This window comes from Hyperoodon ampullatus, assembly GCF_949752795.1.
Source record: "Hyperoodon ampullatus genome assembly, chromosome: 16".
NCBI classification, from domain to species: domain Eukaryota; kingdom Metazoa; phylum Chordata; class Mammalia; order Artiodactyla; family Ziphiidae; genus Hyperoodon; species Hyperoodon ampullatus.
Genome location: NC_136929.1, coordinates 52,944,009 through 52,969,346, shown reverse-complemented (window position 1 = coordinate 52,969,346; position 25,338 = coordinate 52,944,009). Strand labels below are relative to the sequence as shown.

At 34.6% G+C, this 25,338-nt stretch overlaps 1 protein-coding gene across 1 annotated transcript in view; it reads right to left on the bottom strand.

The window, feature by feature from the left end:
• Nucleotides 1–25,338, bottom strand: part of NAA16 (N-alpha-acetyltransferase 16, NatA auxiliary subunit) — a gene marked incomplete at both ends in the record, with an annotated part of 66,416 nt that overhangs the window by 24,627 nt on the left and 16,451 nt on the right. Inside the window, 3 exons of the mRNA XM_079721825.1 lie at nt 14,137–14,243; nt 19,803–19,898; nt 22,638–22,757. Coding sequence (XP_079577951.1) covers nt 14,137–14,243; nt 19,803–19,898; nt 22,638–22,757 — 323 coding nt within the window. The remainder of the gene's footprint in view (nt 1–14,136; nt 14,244–19,802; nt 19,899–22,637; nt 22,758–25,338) is intronic.

Below are 25,338 nucleotides of genomic sequence, written 5' to 3'. Positions count from 1 at the left end.
TTACACACATTATGACTTCACTACAACATATATGTATAGATACATACTCATTGGAAATATGACCAAATGGATTAGGGCAGTAGAATATGAGGACACTCTTTTAAAACACAATAATGCTGTATTATTTTAGTAAGATTTTTAAAGCAAAGACTGCTTAAAAAGAATGGTTATTAAAATGTGAATAGACCTATAACTAGTAAGGAGATTGAACCAGAAATCAAAAACCTACCAGAGAACAAACATATGGCTACCAAGGGGGTAAGGGGAAGTGGGATGAAGTGGGAAACTGGGATTGACATATACACACTGCTATGTATAAAACAGATTAACTGGGGCTTCCCTGGTGGTGCAGTGGTTGAGAGTCGGCCTGCCGATGCAGGGGATGCAGGTTCGTGCCCCGGTCCGGGAAGATCCCACATGCCGCAGAGCGGCTGGGCCCGTGAGCCATGGCCGCTGAGCCTGCGCATCTGGAGCCTGTGCTCCACAATGGGAGAGGCCACAACAGTGAGAGGCCCACGTACCGCAAAGAAACAAACAACAAACAAAAAACAGATTAACTAATGAGAACCTACTGTATAGCACAGGGAACTCTACTCAATGCTCTGTGGTGACCTAAATGGGAAGGAAATCCAAAAAAGAGGGGATAACGTATACATATAGCTGATTCACTTCGCTGTACAGCAGAAACTAACACAACTTTGTAAAGCAACTATACTCCAATAAAAATTAATTTAAAAAACAAACAAACAAAAAACCTACCAACAAAGAACAGCCCTAGAACCAATGGCTTCAATGGTGAATTCTACCCAACATTTTAAAAACTAATACCAAACTCTGCCAAAAAATCAAAAAGAAGGGAACACTTCCAAACTCATTCTGAGGCCAGCATTACTCTCATACCAAAGCCAGACAAAAACACCACAAGAAAACTATTGACCAACGCCCCTGATGAATATGGATGCAAAATCCTCAACAAAATACTAGCAAACATGCCTCAGCAGCATATTAAAAGGATTATACACCATGACCAAGAGGAATTTATTCCTGGAATGCAAGGATGGTTTAGCATAAAAATTGATCAATATAACTTGCCACATCAACAAAATAAAGGAAAAATATCCACATGATTATCTCAATTGCTGCAGAAAAAGTATGTGACAAAATTCACCACCCTTTCTTTATAAAAACATTCACCAAACTATGAATAGAAGGAAACTATCTCAATATAATGAATGCCAAATATGTAAAACCCACAATGAACATCATACTTAATGGTGAGAGACTGAAAACATTTCCACGATGATCAAGAACAAGGCAAGGATGCCTGCTTTCATCACATCTACTCATCACAGTACTGGAAGTTCTACTGCTGGAAGGCAAGAAAAAGAAATAAAAGGTATTCAAATAGTAAAGAAAGAAAGAAAATTATCTCTGCAGATGATATGATCTTACTAGTAGAAAACCCTAATGATTTCACAAAAAAACCTGTTAGAATAAATGAACTCAGCAAAGCAGCAAGATACAAAAAGTCAATACACAGAAATCAGCTGCACTTTTACACACACGGACAATCTGAAGAGGAAATTACTAAAGGGATTTCATTCACAACAGCATCAAAAAGAACAAAATACTTAGAAATTAACTTAACCAAGGAAGCAAAAAACTTGTACAATGAAAACTATAAAACACTGCTGAAAAACATTCAAGATGACACAAATAAATGGAAACACATCCCATATTCATGAACTGGAAAAATTAATATTATTAAAATATCAATACTACCCAAAGAGATCTATAAATTCAATATTATCTCCATCAAAATCCAAATGCCTTTTTTTTTTTTGCAGAAAAAGAAAAGCCCATCCTAAAATTAACATGGAATCCCAAAGAACCCCAAAGAGCCAAAACAATCTTAAAAAAGAACAAAACCAAGAGGACTCACTCCTGACTTCAAAACTTATTACAAAGTTACTGTAATCAAAACAGTGTGGTACTGGCTTAAAGAAAGACGTAGAGACTAATGGAATAGAACAGAAAGTCCAGAAATAAACCCTCGCATATATGGTCAAATGATTTTTGACAAGGGTGTCAAGACCAATCATTGGAGAAACAGAAGTCTTTTCAACAAATGGTACTGGGAAAACTGGATATCCACATGCAAAAGAATGCAGGTGAACCCTTACCTAATACCATGTACAAAAATTAACTCAAAATGAATCAAGGACCTAAATGTAAGACCTAAAACAATAAAACTCTTAAAACATAGGACAAAAACTTCACAATATTAGATTTGGCAATGACTTCTTGGATATGACACCAAAGGCACAGGTAACAAAAGAAAAAACTGACAAATTGGACTTCATGAAAATTTAAAAATTTGTACACCAAGATGCCATCCATAGAGTAAAAAGGCCACCCACGGAATAGGAGAAAATATTTGCAAATCATGTATGTGATAAGAGGTTAATAGTCAAAATATATGGAGAACTAAAATTCAACAACAAAAATCCAATTCAAAAATGTTTGATAAAATACTTGAATAAACATTTCTCCAAAGATATACAAATAGCCAGTAAGCACATGAAAAGATGTGCAACATCACTAGTCATTAAGGAAATGCAAATCAAAACTACAATGAGATACCACCTCACACCCAGGAGGATGGCTACCTTAAAACAAAACGAAACAGAAAACAACTATAGACAAGGATGTGAAAAAAATTGCAAACTTTGTGCACTGCTGGTGGAAAATGGTACAGCTGCTGTGGAAAACAATGCAGCAGTTCCTCAAAAAATACAACTACCAAATGATCCAGCAATTCCACTTCTGGCTATATATCCAAAAGAACTGAAAGCAGATCTCTAAGAAATATTTGTACATCCATGTTCATATCATTGTTCATAACAGTCAAAATGTGGAAGCAACCCAAGTGTCCACGGACAGAAGAATGGATGAGCAAATGTGGTATAGACATACAATGGGATATTATTAAGCTTTGAAAAGGAAATTCTGAAATGTGCTACAACATGGACGAACCTTGAGGACATTACGCTAAGGGAAATAAACCTAGTCACAGAAAGACAATTACTGTATGATTCCACTTATATGAGCTACTTAGAGTTGTCAAAATCATAAAGACATAAAGTATAATGGTTGTTGCCAGAGGCTAGAGGGAGGGAAAAACAAAAAGTTATTGTTTAACAGGTACAGAGTTTCAGTTATACAAGATGAAAAGAGTTATGGGGATGGATGGTGGTGATGGGTGCACAAAAATGTGAATGTAGTTAATACCACTAAACCGTACACTTAAAAATGGTCAACATGGTAAACCTTATGTTAAGTGTATTTTGCCGCAATAAAACAACAACAAAAAGGTGGTTCTAAAAGTGCAATCCTCACCATTAATATCATAAATGTCAGCATTAGCATCATTAGTAGTTTGTTAGAGATGCAAAATTTTGACCAAACCCCAAATTTATAGAATCAGAAACTCTGAGTCTAGCAATGCTTTTAGCAAGCCGCCAGATAATTCTGATATACCCTAGAGTTTGAGAACTGATTTTTAAAATTGCTGCAATAAGACTATTACTACAAAGCAAAATAAAAACTAATAGGCATTTTTAGGGACTTGCCTGGTGGTGCAGTGGTTAAGAATCCGCCTCCCAATGCAGGGGACACAGGTTCGATCCCTGGTCCAGGAAGATCCCACATGCTGCAGAGCAACTAAGGCCCTGTGCCACAACTACTGAGTCTGTGCTCTAGAGCCCGCGAGCCACAACTATTGAGCCCGCGTGCCACAACTACTGAAGCCCACACGCCTAGACCCCGTGCTCCGCAACAAGAGAAGCCACCGCAATGAGAAGCCCGTGCAGCGCAACGAAGAGTAGCCCCCGCTCGCCGCAACTAGAGAAAGCCCGTGCGCAACAACGAAGACCCAACACAACCAAAAATAAATAAATAAATAAATAAATAAATAAATTTTTAAAAAGTAATAGGCATTTTTAACCCACCAGGATCAATCTCACTGAGAGTATGTGTAACTTAAAAAACGTTCAGGCTTAGAAATTCAGTACTCAATTTATGGAAGCAAATAGTTTTCCATGAACTTACACTGCCATCTACTGGCAGTTACTAAAACCACAGCTAGAGCTTTAAATAAGGGTGTACCTTTCCATCTCTAGGGTGAAATAAATTTTTTAAATCAGTTTTAATCATTTTAAAAAGTACAACAAAATATATACTGAAGTTACACATAATTCTTCATAAAGGAGTGTAAAACACTACTGAATAAAATAGAATCTCCAGCTTCAGAACTTCAAAACAAGATTTGAGGAAATAAATCAAGGTAATGGAAAGTTCACATGAAATGTCCTAAATAAAAAAACTGCAGAGAACACTGTCCTTCCGGGTTTATTAGGCATATTTATTGAATCTAAAAAATGTATATTATAGTCATTCACTCAGTAATTAAGTGAACAATTCAATTTTCCAAACTTGTCTATGAAAGTTAGTCTAAGGAGTTTTACTAAGGTATAAAGGACCCATTTTACTTCAAGTTTACTTACCATTTATATTTCAATAATACTGTATAACTGTATATTCAATTATATAATTGTATACTGTATAACTATATTCAATTATACAATATAACTGTATATTCAACTCCTTTCTTGCAAAACAACATGTAATGGCTATTCTTGAAAATAGCTATCTGCCGCTGCCAATTAAAATCAAGAAAGCCAATCCACTTGTTAGGTATCTAAGATCACAATAAAACTTTAAGCCTCAAAATAGCTTAAATTATACAGTCAAAATTTTTTATGAACTGAAAAAATTTCCAAGTTCAACCACCTTCTCCTGATTTAAATATTTTCTTCTAACAGTTATAATTTGACCAGGATTGAAAAAGCTTTGTTTCTGCTAACAAAATCTAACCTGGGCAAATGTGACTATTGTAGATAATTTCCTAAATTACTGCCCTTATCCAGCTTTTCTTATGTATGAGTTAAGAGAATTCTTTACTAACCTTAAAGACAAAGCCCTACAAACCACATCTGATACACAATTTTTCACAATATAAATACAGATCCCATTTTAAATGTTACTGTAACATGAAAGGCACTGAAACTGTCTTTTCAGATTTTTTTTTAACCCAAATTAGAAAACTAAGCACAATAGTTTATCAACAAGGACCAAAATTGTTGGATTAATTTCTAATAAATGTACAATTAACAGTGATGATTTTGGTTCCAAAGAAGCTAGCTAGAGGTAAGCTGTCCAAGAACTATGACACTAAAATGAAACTAGGTAACTTCTTGCAGAGATGAGGTGTGATGGGTGGGGATGGTGAGAGAACGACCAGTTCTTGAAAACCCTCTCTGAACCAAGCACTTTACAAACTTTATCATTTAATTAAAGAACACAGCAACTCCTTAAGTATTATCTTCCCCAACTTTATGATCCAGAAACAGATTCAGGTAGTTGCTCAAGCAAATGTGTGATGGAGTCAGGATTCCAAACCAGGCCGGATTCCAAACCAGGCCTGATTCCAAAGCAATGCTCCTTTCCCTATACCAGTATTTCCCAAAGAGTGGTACCCACGCCGTAACAAGAGATGATTACAGCTAATTCACCAACTGAAACTTTTTAAGTTAGATTTTAATTTTATGTGTTTTATAAAAACGATACTAGCACAAATCTGTGGTTTTTACGAAAAACAAAAAAAAGTAGTCAAATTTACTGAAAAATATTTTTAAAATAACACTATAGGTGTTATGTAGATTTGGCAAAAATTGTGAAGGGGATTAATAAATGTCAGCAGACATTATACTATACTGTGATACCCTTCCTAGGTATTGGAATACCTAGGAAAAGTATTGGGTTGGCCAAAAAGTTTGTTCGGGTTTTTCTGTAAGATGTTCTGGAAAAACCCGGAAGAACTTTCTGGCCAACCCAATACTTGCTTTTATTTTCTTCTCCCAAAATTTAACTGTTTTTAAACAAACAAAAAATGAATTCATGAACATCATTACAATTAACATTAACTGTTGATCAGCATGTCTGAAAAATACTAACTCTGATACTGTTACCACTGCAAATAATGCCTTCTGGAATTTTTAAAGACAGAACTGTTATTGACTCATTTTTTTCCTTTTTGTGAGAAATCCAGGATTCTCACAAAGAAACATTCTTAATGTAGTCCTTCTATTACTTAGAGCATCTAAGAAAAAAATTCCTTATATTGCCCTGAAATACAAATCAAACTCTTGCTTTCCTTGCCAATTATTCCCCTGTATCACCTTCTGAAACACCTAGTTTTCCAAAAGTATATATGAAATGAAGCAATTTTAGAATCATTTTGCTTGACTATTAACTGTGAAGCCATTTTTACAATGATAACAGAATTCTAATATTTTTATAATGCTGTTTAGCTTCATTTTTTTCCTAACTTACCTTCACAATTACAGTTAGGTAGTAAGATAAAAAACTCAAATTTTATACCTGCCTGAGTTAATTAAAAATAAAGAAAGAACCAAAGATACCTTACAGATAATATATTCCAGGATTAAAATCTAGTTTACCCACCACCTCCACCAACAAATTATAGTTGTTTCCCACTAACAACAGTCAAACAATTTAGTACTTCCTGTAGAAATATTCCAATGAAGTTCATGATGATTCTCTTTCTTCACTGAACAGGCCAAGTTTTTTGTAACTCTTTGGGTCTACAGTCACCAGTTTCTAAAGGGCACACCATACCTCCACACGTTCTTTAACTGAATGAGGATCTTGGACTATTTTCATAGTATGGGCAGATTTAACACAAAAAAATGTCCTCTGAGAAACAGCCTACCTCCCCTTCCTGTGTATGGACAGCCATACACTTTTTGTTGAGACATCTATGCTTCATCCAGTCAGTCTCATCAAGTACTCAATTTCCATGTTCTTACTCATATTCACTGCACCTGTGCACTGATGTCCAGCTTCAATGGAATCAAATGCACCTGTAACAACCCATGCAAACCTTGATGATTCACTGCCTTCACTCAATAGTCTGACATAGTGAATAGCTACAGAACAAAACTGCTAAGTACTTTCCATTATAGGTGAAAATGGAAGCCCAGAATTAATTTCTACCTCTTATTTAGGGTCATTCTGGTTTCTTTTAAAACACTAAAACAATTTTTTAAATGTATATACTGTAGCCTTGACAGTTGAACTAAAATTAAATAAAAACTGATTTTACTCAGTATCTTTCTGTGCAAATATAGATCTTTATCCTTAGAAAAAACATTTTTCTCATCGATTAAATCTGCAAAGTAAAAAACAAAAATACAGAACACTAAGCACATGTTAGGGGAAAAAAAACTGGAAAAAGATGAGAAAATTAAACCTAAAACCAGCATAAGTAAGGGTATAATAAAGATTAGATTGGGGAACTAATAAAATAGAAAAGGGGGGTGGGAAATCAACAAATCGAAAACTTGGCCTTCGGAAAAGATGGACAAAAGTGCCAAACCTTTAGCTAGACTGACCAAGAAAAAAAGAAGACTCAAGTTATTAAAATTAAAAATTAAAGAAGAGACATTACTTACTACTGACTGGAAAGAAAATGATTATAAAGGAATATGATGAACATATATGCCAACACTGGATAACTTAAATGGACAAATTTCTAGAAACACAAATTTCAGAAACCAAATAAGAAGAAATAGAAGATATAAATAAACCAATAACAAGTAAAGAGTTTCAACAGGTAATCAAAAACTACCCACAAAGAATCCTACCAAATATTTAATACCAATCTTCATAAACTTTTCAAAAAAAAAAACAGGAGAGAACACTTCCCAACTCATTATAAGGCCATTATTACCCTGATAACAAAACCAGACAAAGACATCATAAGAAAACTACAGTCCAGTATCTGTTAGAAATACAGATGCAGGGCTTCCCTGGTGGCGCAGTGGTTGAGAGTCCGCCTGCCGATGCAGGGGACACGGGTTCGTGCCCCAGTTCGGGAAGATCCCACATGCCGCGGAGTGGCTGGGCCCTTGAGCCATGGCCGCTGAGCTTGAGCGTCCGGAGCCTGTGCTCCGCAACGGGAGAGGCCACAACAGTGAGAGGCCCGCGTACCGCAAAAAAAAAAAAAAAAAAAAAAAAAAGAAATACAGATGCAAAAGTCCTTAATAAAATACCAGCAAATTGAACCTAGCAACATATATAAAGAATTATATAGCACAACCAAGTGGGTTTTATCCCACTAATGCAAGGTTGTTTAACATCTGAAAATCATTTAATGTAATACACAATATCAACAGAATAAAAACAATAAACACATGATCATCTAAATAGACAAAGAAAAACCATTTGACTCAATCCAACACCCTTTCACAATAAAAATGCTCAACAAACTAGGAGTAGCAGGGAACTTGCTCAACATTACAAAGGGCATATACAAAAAAACCCATAGTTAACACAGTATTTAATGGAGAAAGACTAGATGTTTTCCCACGGAGATCAAGAACAAAACAAAAATGTCAATTCTCATCATTTCTATTCAACACTGACGGGAGGTTCTAGACAGGGCAATTAGTCAAGAAAATGAATAAAAAGGATACAAACTGGAAAGGAAGAAATAAAATCTATTTGCAGATGACAGAAATTCATTACACCAACTATAACAACTAATAAACAAGTTGATCAAGGTTACAGAATATAAGAACAATATACAAAAATCTACCGTATTTTATATACTAGCAATAAAAAAACCTGAAAACTAAATTTAAGAAAATAATTCCAATCCGAAGAACACAAAAACACTAATCCAAAAAAGATAGATGCACCCCTATGTTCACTGCAGGATTATTTACAATAGCCAAAATATGGAAACAACTTAGATGTCCATCAATGGATGAATGGATAAAGATGTGGTGTATATATACAATGCACTATTTACTCAGCCATAATGAAGTCTTACCATTTGCAACAACACGGATGGACCTCGACGGTATTATGCTAAGTGAAATAAATCAGAGACAAATGTCACATGATTGCACTCATATGTGGAATCTTAAAAAAATTTTTAAAAACAACAAAAACAAAACAAAACAAAAACAAACTCAGACACAGAAAACAGATTAGTGGTTACCAGAAGGGAAGGTGGTTAGGGGGTGGGTGTGAAACGGGTGAAGGTGGGGTGGGGGCGTCAACTGTATGGTGATGGATGGTAACTAGGCCTGTAGTGGTGAACAATTTATAGTGTACACAGATATCAAATTATAATTGGCCCTATATAAGTTTCAGGATGTACACCTAAAACTATATAATAAAAAAAAGAAAGAAAATACTTCCATCTAGCATAGCATAAAAAAATAAAATACTTAGGAATAAATCTAACAAAAGATGTATAAGACTCATAAACTGAAAACTACAAAAAAAAATTGTTGAAAGAAATTAAAGACAATCTAAATAAATGGAAAATTTCCAATGTTCATAGACTGAAAGTCTTAATAGTGTTAAGATGGAAATACTTCCCAAAGTGATCTACAGATTCAATGCAATCCCTATAAAATCCCAGCTGGCTTCTTTGTAGAAGCTGAAAAACTGATCCTAAAATTCATATGGAAATAAAATAAATCTTTAATGGCCAAAAGAATATTAAAAAAAAAAAAACTAGAAAGATTCACACTTCCTAATTTCAAAATTTACCCCAAAGCTACAGTAATCAAGACAGTGTGATACTAGCCTAAGGACAGACATACAGATCAGTGGAACAGAAATGAGAGTCCAGAAATGAACCCTCACATTTATGATCAATTTACTTTCAACAAGGCTATCAAGACTTTCAATGGAAAAAAAAAAAACAAATGGTGCTGGGAAACTGGACAAACACATGCAAAGGAATGAAGCTGGGCTCCCACCTCACACCATATACAAAAATGAACACAAAATGAATCAAAGACTTTAATGTAAGAACCAAAAGTATAAAACTCTTAGAAGTAAATATGTGTAAATCTTCATGACCCCGAATTTGGAAATAGGTTTCTTATATACAACACAGAAGCATAAGCAACACAAGAGAAAAAAGATAAAATGGGCTTCATCAAGACACTTTTAAGAAAGTGAAAAGACAATCCACAGAACGGTAGAAAATATTCTCAAATCATATATCTGATAAGAAACTTGTACCTAGAATATATTTAAAAATATTGCAACTAATAATGAAGAGACAAATAACCCAATTAAAAACTGGGAGAAGAACCTGAACTGACGTTTCTCCAGGGAAGATATACAAATGGCCAACAAGCACTTGAAATAATGCTCAAAATAATCAGTCATCAAGGAAATGCAAACGAAAACCACAAGGAGATACCACTTCACACCCACTAGGATGGCCATAATCAAATATCATATAATAACAAGTGGATTGTTGGTGAGGATGTATAGAAATCAGAATCCTTATACACTGCTTGTGGGAATGTAAAATGATGAAGGTACTTCGGAAAAGAGTCTGACAGTTTTTGAAAAGTTTAAACATGGAGTTACCATTTGACCTAGCAATTCCACTCCCAGGTATACACACCCAAGAGAAATGAAAACATGTACATGCAAAAACTAGTACACAAATGTTCACAGCATTATTCGTACCAAAAGGTACAAACAACCAAAATGTCCCTCAACTGATAGATAAAATGTAGTATAGCCATATAACTGGACATTATTTGGACATAAAAGGGGATGAAGTACTCATGCTACCACATAGGTGAAAATATTTATGCTAAGTATAAGAAGCTAGAGAAAAAAAGGCCACATATTGTTTGATTCTGTTTGTATGAAATACCCAGAATAGGCAAATCCATAAACAGAAAGTAGACTAGTGGCTGCCTGATTGGGGGAGTGCGGCAGGCAGATATGAATGGGGTTTCTTTTTCGGGTGATGAAAATTTTCTAAAATTACTGTGGTGATGGTTGCAAAACTCTGAATATACTAAAAATCAGTGAATTTGTAAACTTCAAATAGGTCAATTTTATTGTATGTGAACTGCATCTCAATAAAGCTATTAAGAGAACAACAAAGATACTGGGGGTAAGCTGCTGACGCTAAGTGGTAGAGGCCAAGGACACTGCCAAATATCCTGTGACGCACAGGACAGCCCCTAGAATTACGCAGCCCAACATGTTGGTGACGCAGTTCTTTGCTGTGGGGGGCTGTCCTGTGCACTGAAGAGTGTTCAGCAGCGTCCCGGGCTCCACCCACATTAGGTATCAGTAGCACACCCACCAGGCTGACAACCAAAACATCTCCAGCCATTGCAGAATGTCCCCTGGGGGACAAAATTCCCTCCCCGCCCCACCTTGAGAAGCACTGCTCAAGAGGAAGAGGACTTTCCAAACTGTTTCTAAAACAATAGGTGAACTCCCACAATAGAAATAAAGATCAGCAAATCTGGTTACATTAAATTTTAGCTTATGTTTTAAAAAAAAATCTCATTAGAAAAGCAAACATAAGAAAAGAAAATATTTAACACTGCTTAATGCTGGTGAGGGCACAGTGAACCTTTCACACACTTTGGTAGTGGCAATACAAATTGATGTTTACAAGAATAACAAAATGTTCACACCTTTTACCCATTAATTTATTCTGAGAATTTATGAGACAAAAATCCTAAGTAAAGCTATGTGTACAAAGAAATACTTTTTTAACTGCAAAAACTTTGAAAATCAAAGTTCAGCTGGAGGTATGATTTTGATAAAAGACTATGCTGTCACTAAAAAGAAGATATTGAAGACTACACAATAACACATTAAGTGCTTGTGAAATTGCTGGGGGGAAAAAACCAAAATATTTATGGTCAAAATTCACAATTTAAAATGCTGGAGACATTTTTTAAATATACTTTTTGACACTTGTACTATATCCTAAGCTAACTTCAAAAGATAATTTTATTTTCATGGTACCTGACATGGATTATTCTTTAAGACTTGGAAGTTTACAAAAATATAATTGTTTAGCAGCCTTAACCTCTTTGAAATCCTTCGAGAGTTAAAATGCAGCCCTTAGCTAAAAACAGGACTCACTGCTGATTAGAAATATGCAAATTTTAAAACGCCCTCTTGAGTAATCACAAATATGTGACCAGAATGATTTGAGAAGGATTTCCCATACTTGTACATTTTTTCTCACTATACTAAGTTCTGACAACTTAAACTCAATTTTCTGTAGCTTAATTCAATTCTCAAAAACACATGGTAAACATTCCTGCTGCGTGCTCAAAGATGAACACTAAAGAGATGTCAAAGGTTCGCATATAGATGAATGCATTCTCACTGCCTTCTTTAAAAATGCCATTTCCAAGCTTTATAAAATAAAATACCAACAAATGCTTAACACCTTTAAGATGGTAATTTTGGATCAATATTGGAGGGATTTTTTTTTTTAAGTCTATGCCTCTTATGAAAACTGAGAAAGCCAGTGAAAGCCCAGTGATAGCTTAAGAGGAACAAATTCTGTAAGGAATTCTGTAAGGAACAAATTCTGTCTTCAGTACTTGCTATAAGACAGTGTTACAAAAGCACTACTCTATTCTCATTCACATACATGTTCTTTATTATTTCTGACATTTTATCTCATCTTTCTTCTCTGTCACCCTTGCCTAAATGAGTAAGAGAAGAATTTTGGCAAATGCTCATTTAAATAACCTACAAAAATTACTGGTAGGCACTGCTACATGTTTTCATATGAATCAATCACTATAAAAAAATCAATAGAAAAAATCAATTGCAGAAAAAAAATCGATAGCAGTACCATTGCAATCAAATAAAGCATACTACAGACATTAAATAATTGTTAAGTTTTGTTTGTTTGTTTGTTTGTTTTAATGTAAATGACACTTTTTACTAGTCGGGTACTATAGGTCTCTTTCCCGAAGTGGGGATCTGCCCAACTGGCAAGGAAACTGGGTGCACCGATGGTAGGAACAGAGTACAGAAGTTCTGTTAGCCATCCTCAGCCACTCCCCTCTAGATATTATCAGTTGTCCCTTTTAGTTTATGAAACCTGCTGCCAAAGGAAGAAAGTGTCAATCAGTTATACCTAACACTGACTTTTTTCAATATTTTATTATTCACAATTATTACTAATTTACAAATAATTATGGGTCAAAACTAAATAAACATAAAGTGATATAGGTTTAACTAAAAATATTTTAGCATTTCTAATAAAATCTTGTCCTTATCCACTAGTAACTTTCAAAAACTGATTACAGAAAAGAACATAGATTTCAGACCTTAAGAAATAAGAAGCAATGCTTGGAAACAGAAGTATAACTATTTTCTATTAACTTTTAATTTTCTAATTATCTAATATAAAACCAAGTCTATTTCCTAATTTTAAAAAGCAGAAAGTGATTCTCTTCATTCGAAAACTAGCTAAAACTACATTAAAATGTAGCCTATTAGTTAAAACTAACAGCGCCAAATGACATTTTACTGTTGCAGTAACAATTTTCCATGCTCTAACTTTATTTTATTTTTATTATTTTTTTTGTGTGTGTGGTACACGGGCCTCTCACTGTTGTGGCCTCTCCCGTTGCGGAGCACAGGCTCCGGACGCGCAGGCTCAGCGGCCATGGCTCACGGGCCCAGCCACTCCGCGGCATGTGGGATCTTCCCAGACTGGGGCACAAACCCGTATCCCCTGCATCAGCAAGCGGACTCTCAACCACTACACCAACAGGGAAGCCCCATGCTCTAACTTTAAAAGCAAGCATAACGAATTTAAAAATCCAGTCATACCATAAAATAATAGATAATTAATCATGAAATAGTTAAATACAGACCTCTGGTGACAATAGGTCAAACTTAAAATCCCACTATAAAAGTATACCCATTAAAAACAACAATCTTTATTTTAGTGCTTTGATAAACCCTTTACTCGGTAAATTTCAGATTGACATTTCCTTTGATACTACTTATAGTACATGCATACAATTTCAGTTCATCTATTATTAGACTAAGGTGCACACTATAACTAGAATAGAGAAAATGAATCATAGCATATTATTTACATGGAAATCTTTCTGTAATAATTAAGTTAGTAAAAAGACTACAGCAAATTGAATAAAGACCAAATTTTACCTTTTCTGTATTGTAATATAAAGATTTCAAAGTAGTAAACAAGGGTGGGCAGCCTTTACTGAAGTGAACCCTCAGGAACTTATCCATTAGTTCTCTAAATTTTTCACCTAGAAACAGAAGTGTACTTTGTTATACTTCAACTGATGCAAACAGTTCGCAAAATTATTTCATAAATAAAAATAAAACTCTTTCAGAAACAATGATTCCCCTATCCAATGTTTAAACCCAAAAAGTCAGTCAGCATTATTTGTTACCGCCAAAAAGCATAACACCAAATATCTCGGTTCGGTTGGCAAGTGTGTTTTCCCTAGATGCAGATTCAAAATATCTTCAAGGAACACTTCAAAAGATAGGTAAACAAAATGACTGTGCAGCTTTGAGGAAAAGTAACCTACTATCTATTCTGAATACAGTCCCCATAGGAAGTATCTTTCCTAATCTCACTGACCAGCAGAGGCTCAATCCTACTATCTCAATCCTACATCTCAGAAGGCACTCTGCAAACTATATAAGGATTCTACTGTAACCAGCACTATATTTAAGTAGCAGTCAAAATATCTTTTTAAACACTAACACGGTATTTACAAATGTTTTCCGAATCAACTAGTGATTTATTTCAACAGTCATTCATTCCACAATCATCTATCAAGCACCTACTATGTGCCAGGCATTGTTCTAGGTATCCAGGATATAGCCGTGATTAAAACAAACAAATTTTTTAAAATTCTGCCCTCATGGAAATTATTAACATTCTAGTGGGTGAGATAGACAATAAGTAAAATAACATCCATAAGACATCAGACAGAGCCCTGAGGCATGCTAACATTAGAATTAAATAAATACCCTATTTGTACATCAAGTAAATAAATCTCCTATTATTGCTAAACCCTTACCAAAAAGTTTCAGTGTCACTTTTTAAAGGCAGAAAAAATTGAAAAAAATTAATTTTAAATACAAAAGCTCTAACTTTTTGACAATACAGGTTAATATGTAAGGACATGGATTTGCCCACTCAAAAGAAAAAAAAAAGGTACATATATGTCATGAATGTTTTAAGCTAAAGTAAGACTACTGAAATAACCTTTCTTAAGGTTTCTTTATGAATCACATTTTACCAAAATACTCAACAACCCAAGTGATTATTTTTATTTGTTGTGACTGACACTACTGAACAAAACATGCATACACAACATATTACAGATGTCATAAATATTAAGAGGAGAAATTTAAATTTTATTGAGTGAAAATTTTATCTAATATAAAAACAGGATCAACATTTGTTACCTCAACTTACTATGAAGACTGTTTCCAGATGATCTCTAATCTTTATAACAGGAAGTGCTGGAAAGATTTGATCTCTAAAACTACTTTTGAATTTTAAGGAAGTAATCATGTATATTCAACCCAGAGTGGTATTTTGTGTTCCTTCAGTATACTTTGTATATAATCTTTTGAAAATCACAGATTATCAAGACTGCACAAAATTTCACTCTGGTTTAAATATACATCATTACTTCCTTAAAAATCAAAAAGTTTCAGAGATCAGATCTTTCCAGCACTTTCTCTGATATAAAGCAAAGATTAACAGTATTGTGGCAGGCAGTCAGGGATGTTGTTGCTTACTTCGTGTGACACTGTCCACTAAAAACCTCAATTTCTCCACTGTAAGATGACGGTAACACCACCAGCCTCAACAGTACTCTTTCTCACACAAGATGAAAAGTATACAGCATAAGCACACAGCAACCACTCAATAAATGTTGTCTATCATGTACACCTTGACATCTGATAGCTATTGTATTTCTATAGTTAAGAATGTTTTCCACATTTGCTATCATCATCTACTGAGAAAACATGCATTTTTATCTTCATGTCAGAGGCTACTCTGAACTCCTCTTCAACTTTCTCAATCTATTTAGATCATACTGGCAATTTTACTTAAAAGACAATGTACTCAGCTCTCAAGTATCCACTATATTGGAAGCCTCTTCTCCCATTAAACTTTTATTTCAACTGTGCAGCTAGCTATGATAAAGAATGAGGAAGGTCTTATATACTGATATAGGACTGAATTCCAGATACAGAGTTAAGTGAAAAGGAAAACAAGATGCAGAACAATCGATGTCACTTTTGTACAAAACGGGGAGGAGAAAGGAAAACTATACATAAACCCTCAAACACAGACTTTCGCTTGTATATGCAAAATGTATTTCTGGAAGAGTTAAACCATCTACGAGTAACAATGGCTGTCTCTGGGGAAGTAAACTTGGTGGCCACAGGACAGAGACACAGAAAAGACTTTTCAGTTAAAACCTGTTTTGCACCCTTTTATTCAGAACTGTATGAATGCACTGTCTAAACCAGAAGCCTGCACAGCTACTCAACTGCTCAGTCACACACTATATCCCAAAATTACTTACTATTTACCCATCTCATAATTTTTTTCTTTATATATAAGAAAAACTGTTTCACAAAAATAAATAACCTCCCTTCTTCCTAACTATTTTAAAATAATTCCTTAGTACCCCCACAGTCTTTCCTTTAGGGGGAAAAAAAAGCCATCTATCAATCATTATGTGCCATAATGACTCGGCCATAAAAAAGGAACAAAACTGGGTCATTTGTAGAGACATGGATGGATCTAGAGACTGTCATACAGAGTGAAGTAAGTCAGAAAGAGAAAAACAAATATCGTATATTAATGCATATATGTGGAACCTAGAAAAATGGTACAGATGAACCGGCTTGTAGGACAGAAATAGAGACCCAGATGTAAAGAACAAACATATGGGCAACAAGGGGGGAAAGTGGGGAAGGGCTGGTGGTGGTGAGATGAACTGGGAGATTGGGATTGACATATATACACTAATATGTATAAAATGCATAACTGATAAGAACCTGCTGTATAAAAAAATAAAATTCTAAAATTAAAAAAAATCATCATGTGTCTGTTTAGCACTGCAGCTTGTAAAACAAGTTATCTGACTACAGAGATGCTATGCTAATTCTTCACTAGATGTAGTACAGATTCACAAAAAAACTGATATCCCAAAAACCACCGCTAAAATAATGAACATAAACAGCAAGATCAGACTGTATCTGATAACCTGGGAATTTACTCTAAATAATGGTGCATGTTTTCACTACAAAAAAGAAATGATAATCATGTGACCTACTGGAGGTGTTAGTTAACACTACAGTGATAATAATGTTGGAATATATAAATGTATCAATCAATACATCATACACCTTAAACTTACACATTGTATGTCAACTATATCTCAATAAAAAATAAAAACAATCCAATGAAACAAAAATAAAATAGGAGCAAAATGTGATTAGCATTCTCGTTTAATACTCTGGATTATCTCCTTCCCTCTTTCTCCCTCCTTGGCCAGTGAAGACTAATAGATCACGATGAATTAAACTAGTTATTTTGAAAAGCACTGCTTTCACAGCACTTAATATTTCAGGCTGTTGGAGAATCTCCCCAGGACTTTGGCTGTTCACTAATCTGTAGGTAATAAACATTTTTATCTAAAAACCAGTAAGCCTTTTTCAAAACTTGCATTCTCAAGTTCCATCATGTTTCTTGAAAAAGATCTTATTGCCTAAGATACCTTTCTTATTACACATAAAAATATTTCTAAACATGCAAAAAAACTTCATGAAGTATTCAGCTGTTGCACAGGTACAATTAAGTAGTTGCACAATTTTATATATGGTCCCCAGAGCTTTGTAAATACATGTATGTTAGAACCTCAAATGATGCTGACCTTGAAGCCCAAGCGGTCAAGACCCCTCAGCTGAGGCCTAGCTTGTAAAAAGATCCTTTTAGCATTTCAAAGACAATGTCCTAGAGCGTCCAGAATGATTCCACTTTAACCCAAATCACACTGTACATTCAACAACTGGCTCCAGGTTATCTTTCAGTAAAAATATACTTCCTACCTTATACACAAAAGGCCACCTATGGTATGATTCCAATTATACAAAATGTCCAAAACCAGCAAGTCCACAGGTACAGAAAGTTAGGTTAGTGGTTGCCTGGTGCAGGGGTTGGGGGCTGGGAGTGACTGCTAATGGACATGAGTTTTCTTCTTGGAGTGACGAAAATTTCCTGAAACCAGGGAGTGATGATGGTTGTGCAACTCTCTGAGCACTTTAAAACACTGAGTTGCACACTTTAAAAAGTGCATTTTATGGTATGTGAGTTATATTTCAACAGGCTGTTATTTTTTTTTAAAAGGAGATACAGAAATGTGAGCTCGAGCATCTTCCAGGAAACACTTTTACTAGGGAAATGCTCCTCTCTGCACAGTACATCCCACCTTGGAAATTCACAGCTCATATACTGAAAGTTCTAGGAAGTCCTGCAGAAACCTGATTGTTGGGTTTAACCAAAAGTTTCCCAAACTCATTTGACTGAAGAACATCTCAGTACACAGGCATCCTCCCCACCAAGCCGATTAACATCCACTGGGACGTAATGTTCCCTGGAAAACATTAGGAAATCTGCCTACTTCACAAAGCCGAAACAAAACAGGGAGGATCAGAATACTATTCATCGTTTACATAAATGAAAGGCACTATTTATTTTTAAATAAATTTGTATCTACTGTCTAACCCAGTACACTTCTAAGAGGTATTTCATGTATTTTAAAAGTCAAATAAAAAGCTTTTAATTCCCATTAATCTTTTGATAAAAAGAAAATAACACAATTATTTAAACAAATATTTCCATTGTAAATGAGAATTCATAGAAAATACACTCCCCCCTTCGCCCCATGCCTAGAATAGAGATTTTTAAGTTATATTAGCATTCTAGGGTCTGACTTGTATCAAAAGACATGCCAGAAGTCCCAATAAATAATTCATAATATAGAGCACTTACAACTAAAAATAAAAGATGACTTTAAGAAAAAGGCACAATTTTGCATAAAATCATCAACAAAGTCATTAACTGAAGAGCTAATATACTCTTTACCTCCTATAAGCTCAATAGCAAATGAGTTCAGCTACATGCTACAACTCAGATCAAGGTCATGAATATACTATTGTTCAATAGAAGCAAATCATAGAATACATACCACAGTGCTCCAATTTACATAAAGGACAAAAGCAGGCTTTTGTTTTTATTTCTAGAGATACAAAATACATGGAGCTCTACAAAAACAATAGCATGATAAAAGGCAAATTTCAAGAATGCAATCAACTCTGAGGAAAGAGGGCCTTGCACAGCATTGGTGATATTCTTTAACACTGTGGTGGGCACAAAGAGCTCACAACTTTTTCTTTGAATTTATGTCCTAAAAAGAAGATCCAGAATGTCAAAACTTCTACCACTTAAATCACAATACCTCACATATAATTTGTAATCAATTCTAAGGAATTTAATTTACCTTCTAAATATGCTGTTTACTTTTTAAAGTCACATAAGAAAAACAATTTTATATAAATAACTTCTGACACTTAAAACCAACATAAAGCTAACAATGTAAATACTCTTAACAACATATGCGTAACAAATAAATAACTGATCACTCCCACCCCCAAGACTGGTGTAGATGTAAACTCTATTCCAGAAACAAGCTTTTAAAATATGAATGGTGTTGAGTAATTTCAACAAGTAATTATTAGTGTTACAAAAGATATCCTAATATTACCTGGGACAAGATTCAAAGGTATTCTTCTAGGTGAAATTGCTCTGGGGTGCTGCTTACTAATTTCTTCATAAATTTGAAGCCTCTCTTCTAAAGTGCCTATTATCAGTAAATATGCGTCAGATTCAAAGCATCAAAACTTTTATCTATGATAAAATGCTAATAAACTTTAAAAATTATGTTATAAATTAAAAATCACATTATCAATATTAAAGCTGCTCTCAATTTTTGTAAGAATGACATTAAAAACTCTGTGGCAATGAAATAATCATTAAATCACCATTTTAAACCCAAAGTCCAGAGAAAACCAAAATTTCACCACAACAGATTCTACATCCAACTCAAATCATATACACACAAGACAGACTGAAGATACACTGCACTTCTCTGATATTCCTGCATGCACAACCCACGAAAAAGAAAATGTTCCTTTATAACATACCTTACATAAATCCTCTAACCCAATATAACCCACATAAACCCAACAAAAGTCTATAACGCCTATTGATAGGCTTAAAGAAGCAATAGTTTTAGGGTCATGAATGCAATATTTTAAAAGATGAACTAAGTTTCTAAGGAAGTTTGACACTTAAAATCTTCAGTGAAACTCTATTACAAAGAACTCCATTAGTTCATATCCCTGTCCAAGTACCAAAAAAAAGAACCCCATCAGAACAGACTTTTAAAGTGGCAATTACTTCTCCCAAATATTATGATATAAAATATACTTCTAACAGAAAGTTATATCTTCCCTGTCAAGACCAACCTAATTTTATAGTACTAAATACAGGATCTATATGTAAACTACATTAACAATATGCAGAATCGGATCTGGGTCTAGTTTATTATTCTAAAATAATATCCAGCATAATTTACAAAGAGAGATTACATGTATTATTTTATATAAGCAATAAGATAACTTACAGCAGAATTTTTAAGAAAAGGCAAACCCATTTCTAAACTATAAGGTTCTAGGTGGATTTTAATTCAGACCACAGAAATATAATTATTATAAAAATAACCCTTGGTGCTAGCAATCAAGCCACCATAAATGTAGTGTTCAGTATCAAGATTATAAACACAGCACTTTAAAAAGTAAAGTCCGATTTTGTTTAGACTCCTTCCTTCCCCCAGTAATACAGTTTGGAGCTCCAATGTGGTTGAATTTTAAAAACTGGGATATGTGAAAAATTATTTTCACATTCTGTTAATGATTTGGAGACTTCATGAAATATTAAGGACGCTTATACTAAAATTTACAAGAAGCCTATTGCATATTTTTAAAAAGCAGTTCTCATATTTATACCTAATCTTAGAGAATGAGACGAACTATGAGTATAAAAAACATTTTCCCACTAACCCAGATAAAGCTAGTCTTATAAATGTAGTTACATTAAGACAAAAGCCAAACCATTTCAATGACCTGTTTGAAGTCACAAGTTGGAGCTCCAGAACCTACCATGGGGGAGGAAAAGGTCCTAAGGAACCTAAAAACATAGTTTTATAATCAATATATTTTACAGTAAGCATGGATCCTGATATATGGAACATATTATTCATTTTACTAAAGCAGTTAAGTGATTAACATGCCAGTAACTGGTAGTTTAAAGAAAAATCAGTTATCTCACATTTCCAACCTTCAGACATATGACTTTTGTCCTGTTTTTTTTTTTAAAGACAGACTATTGATCTAATCAATATTTTAATTTTCATTATTTTCTTTAAAACAATTATTTAAGGAACTTTTAAAAATAATTTGTGATATAAAATTTTAAATACACACAGAAAACCTGGATTCATGTATACATGTGATTAAGATACAACAAATAAATTTTTCTCATAGCTCTTCCTACTATAAATGAATATGGGTAGCTACCTACTTACCATAATTTTTAAATTTAAAAATTCTGCTGTTTCAACACCCTCGGGTTTCATAATTATTTCAGCCATATACTTACTTACCCGTGACTAAATATGATTTTAGCAATATTAAAGACATTTAATTATGAGAAATTAGGGAAAATTTAGAATACTATTCTAGATTTCTGAAAAGGGTCAAGGTTATCAAATTTCAAAAGAAGATGTATACAATTTATTCTACACAAATTAGCCTAGTTTGAAAGTAAAAGAATAGTTTTTATGTTGATGCTATATACAACGTACTCTGAGCAACATTTCTTTGGCCCAATTCTTATTCTTAGAGATTGACAGTAACAGTCCTCTAATTCTTTAAAAATACTAAATAATTATGACATTTCCCAGAAAGGGAATGCCAATTTTCTTCCCCACCACTCTAGTTAGTGTAAATTGGTAACATTTTAATGGATCAAGAAACCTAAAATAATCTGTAAGCATTTATCACTTAAATATAAATATCTGAATTCATTTTCACTCCCATGTTTAACCTGTAACTTCCTAAATGGAAACATGAATGCTAAAACTAAAAATATGCATCCTCAAATATTCTTACAACTTTATATTTTACTATACTTCAAACACCAGCTAAAGGCTTCCCTGGTGGCACAGTGGTTGAGAATCCACCTGCCAATGAAGCGGAGACAGGTTTGATCTCTGGTCCGGGAAGATCCCACATGCCGCGGAGCAACTAAACTAAGCCCGTGCGTCACAACTACTGAGTCTGCACTCCAGAGCCCGCGAGCCACAACTACTGAAGCCCGCACCCCTAGAGTCCGTGCTCCGCAACAAGAGAAGCCCCTGCTCACCGCAACTAGAGAAAAAGCCCACGCGCAGCAACGAAGCCCCAACGCAGTCAAAAATAAATAATTATAAAAAAAAAAAAACTACCTAAGAGAAGGTAGGAGAAAAATCATTACATACTAAGTTGTAGAGCTTTTTCCAAGCCTTCATAGTAACACCAATTTTCTGCATTCCGATCAATCAAGTTTTTGAATACTTCGCTCGCTTCTTTTAATCGTCCCAATTTCAACAGCATTTCCCCTAAAATTAAGTTTAAATGTCACATTCATTTTGCTTAAACATTAAATACCTTTCTAATCCCAGAGATTTCACTAAGCATTATTAGTATAATAGATGTTTATGAAAGACAACTGTATGGTGCTTCCCTTTAGGGCTTGTTGCAGTTTAAATAACTAAACATAGATTAATTCACAGCTTGTCTTCAGAAATGAACCTTCATTTACACATTCTATTATACTAACATTCATTTTTGGCTCCCTCCCACACCATATATATGATATTAACTTGTTAGTAAAATATCTTTGCATTATGCACATTTTTGTACACCCTTTAAAGTAACTAAAGTTACCTTATATATAGATTGGTAAATAATTCTAATGAAATATCGCTGCCTTCCTACTGCAAGATTTTTAATGTACTTTTCCTAATCAATTCTTATGTTAAACAATTCTCCATTCAATTCTCTTACTGTCCTTTCCAGGTCACTAAAACTGGAGAAGTTTAACTCACAAAACAATGACACTAAATACCACTTCGCAGCAAGAAACTACACAAACCATGTTCACATGTGGGTCACCTCTAAGACTCAATTTCTTTTACTAAGCCGTACAAATTGAAAGTGGGTATGGGAAATGGGAATCTAAATTTCTCAGATAGGGATTTCCTTGGCGGTCCAGTGGTTAAGACTCCACACTTCCACTGCAGGGGGCACGGGTTCAATCCGTTGTGGGGGAACTAAGATCCTGCAAGCCACACGGCGCAGCCAAAATAAATAAATAACGAACTTTTCAGATAAAATGGAAAGCATACCTAATCAAGATAAAAGGGAGAATCTCAAAAAATATATCTCAACTTTCTATCCCTAAGCTTTCCCACTCCCTACAGAATCTGTTTCAAACAACCCTTTGAAATGTCTTCAGTCATACATACTATTTCAGCTTTCATCATCATCATATTACAGTGATTATTATATATATCATTTTACTATTTATTTTACTATATTGTAATTACTTAAGCTCTACAGTAAGACTAACTAGGTGTAACTACCAGTTTTACCACTTTCTAGCTCTGTGACTTTGAATAACTTACAAAACTTCCAATTTCCATTTCCTTACCTGCAAAATATCAACTACATCAGTCTGTTTTTATGATAATCAACTGAAATAATGTACTTAAAATGGTCAGCACACTACTTGGTACAAAGTGAACACACATAAACATTTACTAGTTAAAACCATAAACAGTACATTAAACTTAAACTATACTTGAATTCAAAAAATAATAAAAGGAGAAAAAAAGAACTATGATCGTGCCCCATTCCTCCACAACAGTAGAGGATAGCAGTTAAAAGGACTCATGAAAAGACATGAAAGAAACTTAAATGCATGTTGCTAAGTGAAAGAAGCCAATCTGAAAAGGCTACATACTGTATGCTTCCACCTCTAATACATTCTGTAAAAGGCACAACTATGGAGACAGTAAAAGGATTACTGGTTGCCGAGGGTTGGGGGCAAGGAGAAACAGGCCGAGCAGAGGATTTTTAGGGCAGTGAAACTACTCTGTATGATACTATAAGGGCAGTATGTAAAATGTCATCATACATTTTTTAAAACCTAGAGGGTATACAACACCAAGAATGAACCCAAATGTAAACGACAGGCTTGGGGGGATGGGGGGTGCGGGTAGGAGGAACTGTGCACGTGCAGGGACAGAGGGTATAGAGGAAATCTTTGTACCTTCCACTCAGTTTTTTTTTTTTTTTTTTTTTTTTTTGCGGTACGCGGGCCTCTCACTGTTGTGGCCTCTCCCGTTGCGGAGCACAGGCTCTGGATGCGCAGGCTCAGCGGCCATGGCTCACGGGCCCAGCCGCTCCGCGGCATATGGGATCCTCCCAGACCGGGGCACGAACCCGTATCCCCTGCATCAGCAGGCGGACTCTCAACCACTGCGCCACCAGGGAGGCCCTCTTCCACTCAGTTTTGCTGTGAACCTAGAACTGCTCTAAAAAATAAAGTCTATTTAAATTAAAAAAAAAAAAAGTAAAGGCTCTGAAGTCAGAAAGATATTTTTAGAAATTAACTCTACCTGCTGAAAGGCTGGGCAACTTGGGCAAGTCCTTAACCTCTCTTAGTTTCTTCAAATATAAAAAGGGACAATAAGTAATACCCATGTTAGAGGTGCTAAAAAATTAAGTGAAATTAAGCAGTTTAAGCAATTACCATACTGTGAAGCACAGAAGAGTAAATAAACCTTAGCTAGTATTTTTAAGCTTTAGAAGTCCTGCAACTACATGAGATTTTAGTTTTAAACTAATTATTTATTTAGATGGACATTCTATTTAATACGGTGTTGCTCAGGAAATGGGTAATTGATGAGCAAAGCTATGTATAAAAAAGAAAATTTGTTTGACTTTGTTGAAAAACATTCTTAACAAACTATTTCTCAGAATCCTGTCTTCTTAATTAGCCCATAATGAAAATAAATGAATCTTGCTTTCATGAGGATCCCAGGTGTCATTTACTCTTCTCATTTTACTATATATGGAGATAAATACTGGGGGAGGGGGTTGAATATGAAGGCAGTATAACATACTGCTTAAGAA